Source organism: Lipophrys pholis (genome assembly GCF_963383615.2).
Source record: "Lipophrys pholis genome assembly, chromosome: 16".
Lineage (NCBI taxonomy): Eukaryota > Metazoa > Chordata > Actinopteri > Blenniiformes > Blenniidae > Lipophrys > Lipophrys pholis.
In genome coordinates, this window is record NC_137634.1 from 7,994,599 (window position 1) to 8,002,098 (window position 7,500).

At 42.7% G+C, this 7,500-nt stretch overlaps 1 protein-coding gene across 1 annotated transcript; it reads left to right on the forward strand.

Annotated features, from left to right (window-relative positions):
• Nucleotides 1-463: 463 nt before the first annotated feature.
• LOC308121791 (protein phosphatase 1D-like) lies at nt 464-7,102 on the forward strand. Its single transcript, XM_080483270.1, has 6 exons — nt 464-1,131; nt 2,076-2,304; nt 2,476-2,600; nt 2,692-2,873; nt 3,258-3,485; nt 5,058-7,102. The coding sequence occupies exons 1-6, from the start codon at nt 639-641 to the stop codon at nt 5,487-5,489; spliced, it is 1,689 nt and encodes a 562-aa protein (XP_080339396.1). The 5' UTR covers nt 464-638; the 3' UTR covers nt 5,490-7,102.
• The last annotated feature ends 398 nt before the right edge of the window (nt 7,103-7,500 follow it).

The following is a 7,500-nucleotide window of genomic DNA, read 5'->3' on the forward strand; positions in this document are numbered from 1 at the left end:
GATTACCAGATAAAGAGTAGGAAAGACTGATAATATCTGAAGCAGAGCAACAGCAGCTCATTAATGCGTTATAAAAAAGCTGCTTCCTATCAAGAGATTGGGCAAAACTTATGTTTCAATAATAGTAGTGTTAATTTGTGACGCTTTGGGAAATTTTTATTGATATATTGATATCAAAGTTCTAAAACCAGCTCCAATTTAATAGATACAATAAATTCAAATGTACATGATTTATTATTGTGCTTTCTACAGAAGCAAGGCGCAAAGATCACTATCCTAGGCGGCTGTTTATTTTTATTATTTTTTATTGTCGGATTTTCCAATCATAATTACTCCCGCACCAGTCCCGAGCACGGGGACATGGTTCTTACTGGTTTTACTAATATGACGGTCTTTAAATTTAAAAGCACAGTTTCCGAGCGACCGTGAACGCAGCATCGCCGCCTGGTTGATAGGTAGAGGAGCGTGACGTCATCACGTACAGCGGGACGTCTCGGAGAAGATAAACAAAAAGGAAGGAAGCCTTCGGCGACACAATCGCGGCAAAATCGGTTCAAAATTTCAGCCCCCGCGGTGTAGTTAGCTGCTACATGCAGACTTGTGTCGCTTAGGTAGCTGCTGGTTCGCCGTTCGCGATCATGGACGACGCGATCGTATTTCGCATGAGTGCATTCTCCGAGCAGGGAGGGAGGAAGTACATGGAGGATGTTGTCGAGATCAGGATCGAGTACGAGCCGCCGCCGACGCCGTCTACAGCCGAGGATGATCCGAAGTCTCGGGGAGGAGCGGAGGGGGAATCGGCGAAAGAGACTGAAAATCAGACGCACGCTCACGAATCGGGGCCAGCTTCGGCGGCGTGGGTGGAGAGTCTCTCCGCCGACGAGAACGGCAGTAGCGCGCCAGGATCGCGGGGGAAAGACGCGGAGCATGTGGTCGACACCCGGAGGTCGGTGGCGTTTTTCGCCGTGTTTGACGGTCACGGTGGGAGAGAGGCGGCACACTTCGCCCGGGAGAACCTGTGGGGGTTGTTAAAAAGACAGCGGGGGTTCTGGTCCAAGGATCACAGCGAGGTGTGCGCTGCACTCCGGAAAGGCTTCATCGCCTGTCACCACGCGATGTGGAAAGAGCTACGTGAGTCCAGCAAATCCACTTTATTCATCACGAGTATTGACATCGATCCATGTCAATCTGTGTCACATGGGGCCCGGTCCTGTGCCCCATCACATATCAACACAGCCAGCTGTCACCTGGCATTATTTAAAGTCCACTCAACCCACACTGCTCATCGTGTCAACAGATATAAGAAGATTATTATTATTTTTTTATTTATTGCAGCAAATGCATTTAGAGATCCCTAACCCTGACCAGACAACCCAAATAACTCAATCTGTGTCGAGGCTATGTTGTAGAATAGAGACAAACCTGTGTCCTGAATAAAGCCTGAAAGTAAACGTAACATGGATCTTAACTTTTTTAATCCTGCTTTATGGAATTACATTCCTGGATTTTTATTATTGGAACAGACGGAATGATGATAATAAGCTTTAAATGTATAACACACATTTTTTTTGTTGCTTCACCATACTTGAAGATTTTGTCTCTGGTACGTTCCCGTGACCTGAGAGTATTCAAACATTTCAGACAACTATGAGGTTAAAAGGATTTATTCTGAATCCGTCACAAGAGCTGCATGCTATGGATACAATTTTTTGTCATCTGCAGCAAAAAAAAAAAAGGTCCCACAGATAGAACCCTGTGGAGTACCACAAAAGAGATTTTGCACCTTTTTTGCAAAATAACTACATCCATAACACAAACCATATCAGACCGACACATAATTGTTCCTGCATAAATGAGTAGTTACTACACTATAATTATTTGAGGATGGAGAGTAGTGAAGGTAAGCGAGCTTAAAAATGCATTATCATGCATAATTGAGAAAAAAAAAAAAACAACTCCAAAAGTTCAACTGTCTTTGTTCATTAATCATAACCCAAGACACAGTATTGGTCATTAAAAAAGTCTTTAAATATATCTGCATAAGTGATCTTTGTATTCACCCTTTTTCTCAACAGCTGAGTGGCCGAAAACCATAACTGGCCTTCCGAGTACATCAGGCACCACTGCCAGCGTAATAGTGATCCGCGGAGTTCACATGTATGTAGCTCACGTCGGAGACTCGGCGGTGGTGGTCGGAGTGAAGGAAAACGAGTCTGATATCACACTCCAGGCGCTCGAAGTCACACAAGACCATAAACCGGAACTTCCTAAAGAAAAGGAGAGGATTGAACGGCTGGGTGGCAGGTGAGTCACCCAACAGATCTTCAAGGTTGACGAGATCGCGCTTCGTCAGATGGCCACAAAATGTCACGTGGAGATGAGACACGTTTGTGACCGTTGGTTCCTCCGGCGCTGCGTCATCTGTCGTGCATGATCTCGCTGTGCCGACGTTTGTTGTCGTTCCTGTCACTTCAGTGTCATGAAGAAATCTGGGGTGAATCGTGTTGTGTGGAAGAGACCCAGGCTGACGCATAACGGCCCTGTGAGGAGGAGTACAGTCATTGACCAGATCCCTTTCCTGGCTGTAGCCCGATCCCTTGGTAATAACACCGATGATGTTTTAACGTTTACACAAAAGCATTACATTTTCTTGTCTCGTTGCTCATTGGCCGTAATGTCTTGTGTTGACAGGTGATCTCTGGAGCTACGATTTCTACAGTGGGGAGTTTGTGGTTTCTCCAGAGCCTGACACCACTGTCATGACCCTTGACCCCAAGCGCCATCGTTACATAATTCTGGGCAGTGATGGGCTGTGGAATATGATGCCACCCAAAAATGCTGTTAACATGTGCTACAGCCATGATAAAATGGTGGTATGTAACAGCAGTTTTGACATAGATACATAGTTTTCTGTGTAGTTTCACTTTGTGTTTAAAGCAGTGGTTTCCAAACTTTTCTAGTTTGAGTCCCATTCTAGGTTGTCTCTAAATCAAACTGTGTATCAAGCTCATCAATATACAAAAGCCAGAGCCATGAAAAGTTCTGGATTCTAGAAATCGACTTTATAATGAATTACTTTGACATGACAGCGAAGCAGATTAGCCCCACACTCCCTTCATTGGTGAAGTTTGAGAAACACTGGGTCATGGATTTAAAAAGTCTCCCTAAATATCAGGAAAATATGATTGAATTTGTTTTAATGTATTTTAAAATATGCCAAAAAAAAAGAATTCTCCTTTACTTTTGATTTCTTTCAGGGTCCAAAGGGAATGTCTTGCGCCCGCCGCCTGGGATGCACAGCTCTCCTATTCTGGCAGGAACGCATGCTCCGTGCAGACAACACAACAGTCATCGTTCTGGCCCTGCAGGAACGCAGTGGCCCGCCCATCCCTATGCATTTAGACGAGGTAGTTGTGGACTTGGCTACGGGAATTGACCACGTTCCTTTCCCAGGAACTCCTTATAACACATGTGAGGCCCCGAAGGTCAGTGCCGAAGCTTCGCCTCTTTTGTCTTTCTTTGAAAATTGTCACCAGGATGAGCTTCACAAGCGTGATGGATGTTTTGCAGAGACACTCTGTGTCCCTCAGGATCACGCTGACAATTGCAAAAATAAGCTGGCTGTCTGTGTGTTTGTTTGTTCACCGTTCACTGTTTTGTCCTTTTTCTATATTTCTGTCCATTTTTATGATCACTGTTCTGCATGTTATACCTTTTATCAGCTAATTTGCTGATGGTAGACACCAGCAGCTGCTGCCTAAAGCCAAACCCAGGGACCGCCGGTTCACCAAAGTACTCTTTGTTTTCGGGGCCAACAGGCGGAGCATGAGGATGGCATATTTTATGAAGAAGATGAGATATATGAAGAAGAACATGAGGGATGGACATGCCTGGAGTGGTAGTGAGGTGACTGCTCAGTAATAAAAAATAAAAAAAAATCCATCAAATTGCAAAGTTACCTAGCTCAAGATCCAGGCTAGGCTTGTGGAATTTGCTAATCAATTTGAAGTGTTTTTCAGAAAAAGATTTGATTTTCCACACAGTTGATTTAACCTGCTTGAGAACGTTTGTTTTCATTATGAGCCACATTTGTTGAAGTAGTAGGAAAATAGAGCACGTATTTATTTTAATAACCAGTTCAAACAAACAAGAAACTCTTTATTGGCTGGCGATAGTTAATCCCAAACTTCCTCCTCAAATTAAAAATCAATTTATATCTAGATATAATACTCGGCTCAGCCAGCCTGAATGACATTTCTTAAATCAATAAAGGTTTTTAACACATCAAAACTTTAAATAAACCCAGATATTTCCACTGTGGGGAATTTAAGAAGAATCTTAAATGGCGTTTGAGTGGGTGAGTTTCAAGGCCACGATCGGCTGCTTTTAGAGGATTAAAGAGAAATGCACTGGCTTCAGTCTCCAGTTTCCCTGTTTGATGCTTGTCACAGCTGCCAGTAGAGGGAGACAATGACCAGATGCTTTTCACAGATTCTTCTAGTTCCTTCAGGTTTTAACACAAGAAAAGGAACTGACGCATTAAAGCACATATAATATGCTTTATTCGTATGGAAAGATGGTATTTTTGAACACATCAACCTGTTATTGCAGTATAGAAACGCGAGATAAACAACTTTGAGAATACTGATTAAAGAGCAACAAGATGGAAAACAGTGTCTACCTTCCCGGTTACCTCCTATATCATCATAATCATTGTAACTCATTATTCAGCATTTACTGTCTGCATTCTGTAGAACACACATTTGCCACTTGTGCATGCAAAATGCCAAAAAGTCAGTGTAGATTCATTTGAACTTCTAAAAGAATCCCATTTTAGTGGATTGTTTTGTGTCCATGAATTTAGTCCTTGTCCATTTTGTAACAACTTTCATCTGTGTGTCATATCAGCGTTAGGGTGATAAATAACAACCTTTGGCTAAAGTTATTAGATATTATTCCTTTATATATGTGTTTTTGCGATTAAAATAAATATTAGATGATGACTGTTAGTTTTAACTGACATTCCATTGTTTTGTTTTTTCGTTGTTTTGTTTTAGCGGAGTGGTACACTGAACGCTCCCTCCCTATTCAAAGAGAGCACCACTCTGGAACAAGGGTTTGGCCTGTACGCAGCCGCTTTCTGTGCCACCACTCAGCTCCTGCCTGCCTCTGTGAGGGTCACACTGCCCCCTGCTGACAGCCCCGCGAATGTCTTTGAGAAGCAAGACCCAACAACCCAAGCGGACTGTGCTTCTCCGGCTCCACCGGTAAAAAGGCCCCGCCGCTGTCCACACGCCGGCCCCGAACTCAAAGGTCCTCACCGCAGGCCCGGCCGCCCCCCCGGCAAAAGTCCGCCCCAGAAGACCCCTCAAGGCAAAGTGCAGAGCGAACAGTCTCGACAAACCCAAACTGAAAACAGAGAGAGGAGCTCGTCGGAGGAGAGCGGGATCCTGTCACAGCACCACAACGCTGCCTTGTGTGTGTGCTGAAGCTCAGCTCATCGGGAATAATCCACTTTATGTCCCAGGTACGCCACAGGCTCATACCAGATCTATACTTTTGATACAAGCTATTTGTTTTTGTAAATACTTATAAAATTAAGATTGTAAATGTGTTTTGCTGTTTTAGCTGTTTTTTTTTTTTTTTTTGGTGCCCCTAATGTAAAAACTTTCTCCAAAAACATTAAAAATTACTGAATTCTTCAATCTACTACTATTTTCATACTTTAGGTATGTACAGTATATCTGAGAGATGTATTTTAAAGACAATAGATTACTATGATCTGGCCTAACCTGATCTGCCGTGACTGACGAAATCTTCCAATTCAAAGTTTTATGATCATTTTTACTTGATTGGTGGTACGTGTTGTCGGTTTTTACTTGACGGGGGGGGGGGGGGTTTAAGTACCTCAGACCAGATGTTTCAGGCCTGCCACATCTGCCATCCCATTGGATGAATTGATGCTACCCTCTCATCACATGTGAGGCCGTCACAAACTCTGAGGGATACAAGCAATGGTCTGAGGTAATTATGCGGGTAATGATTCCTTAATCTGTTTTGTCTTGAGCTAATTATGTCATGATCACAGTTATTACTCAGCAGTTTGATAAAACATTTGCATAGCTGGTGGTAAAGGGTCACTTCACCCATGTTAGGAAGTACTTTAGGTGCTTTCAGTCATTGAAGTGACGCTTTAAAGAACATTGTTCCAGTCTGTGTCATTGTAATTTATTGTCTAGTTAATTAAATGAGAGGTTGTTGACTGACTGAGTGGGCCCCAACACAGCTTCAACATGTCTTCCTCTTCTCCTTTTCTTATTTAAAATTTTTTGTTCATGTACAGTTTTACATTTGTTTTAATCTGCACAGACAACACTTTATGGTGCGTACGTTGTACAGGAAGTGCCAGATTCATTAAACGATCCAAGTCCGAACTTGCATTCACATGGCAGCTCAGTTACTGTTCCAGCTGATTTTGTTGCCTTTTTTTTTGTTTTTTCTTCTTCTTTTACATGAGGGGGGAAAAAAAAAACGTTTATGGTTGCCTTAGCACAGTTGAGTCAGAGGTGCTTTTCACACATTTCCATGATCGGGACCCTACCAGGTGGGAATTTTGTGGCTCAGCCTCCACTTCAAACACCTTCAGTCCTACATTATTGTTATTTAGTCGATCTGCTGTGTGATGAAACCGGCTTCAAATGGTCAATGTTTTCTATATTACTCCGGGCAGTTTGGCTGTTTTTTTGTACAGTACGTCAATATGCAATAGAAGTTTGTACAGTATTATGCAAAGTACGTGTTTGTTTTATTTTTATTTTTTTTCCTTTTTCAGCAGTCTGGCATGCTCAGATCTACTCTGTATGTTGTGAAGTGTCCAGAGGTAAAGGATGTATATGAGCATGTGGTGTGTTTTGACAATTATAATACTTTGGTCCAACTTTGTATCCAATGCAGCCAGTTTTCAGGATTTAACTGTAAGAGTGACTGTATATACGGTGTCTGTGTGTTATAATAAACTGCTCATTTTTCATGCCTGTTGTAGTTCTTGTATGTTATAAAGCCTCGTGTGGATGAATTAAAGCCGTTTCTGTGGTGTAAAGTCACTTGTTGATCAACCTTTTATTCATAAACTCATTTTTCATTATGTTCCGTTTTAGTTATGCAAGTATTCTACCCTACAGTTAATGTTGGGAGTTTTCATATTCTCTCTGAGCCTTCCTGGTTTTCCCCTGGTACCTGGACTTTCTGGGATGGGTATTGTTTAGAAGTTGATGCTGACCAAGGGATTGAAGCAGAAATTGCAGGTGTGTATCAACAAGAGCCTGAGGAGCAGCCTGCAGACTTGGCGGCCAAGACGAATTTGTAATGAGGAGCTGTGGAAACAAAGAGGGCAGCGACTGATAGAGATAGAACGAGTGTGGGCTTAGATTGACCAGATGGACACATGGCCAAGAGGGCCCTTGAGTAGAGCCCACAGGGAAAGTGACAAAAAAAGGGAGA

What these genes read in the sequence shown, in the direction of transcription:
- LOC308121791 (XM_080483270.1), top strand. Translation starts at nt 639, where the DNA reads ATGGACGACGCGATCGTATTTCGCATGAGTGCATTCTCCGAGCAGGGA. An exon ending in ATTGAACGGCTGGGTGGCAG is followed by an intron (nt 2,305 to 2,475) that starts GTGAGTCACCCA and finishes CTGTCACTTCAG; the next exon opens with TGTCATGAAGAAATCTGGGG. An exon ending in ACAGCCATGATAAAATGGTG is followed by an intron (nt 2,874 to 3,257) that starts GTATGTAACAGC and finishes GATTTCTTTCAG; the next exon opens with GGTCCAAAGGGAATGTCTTG.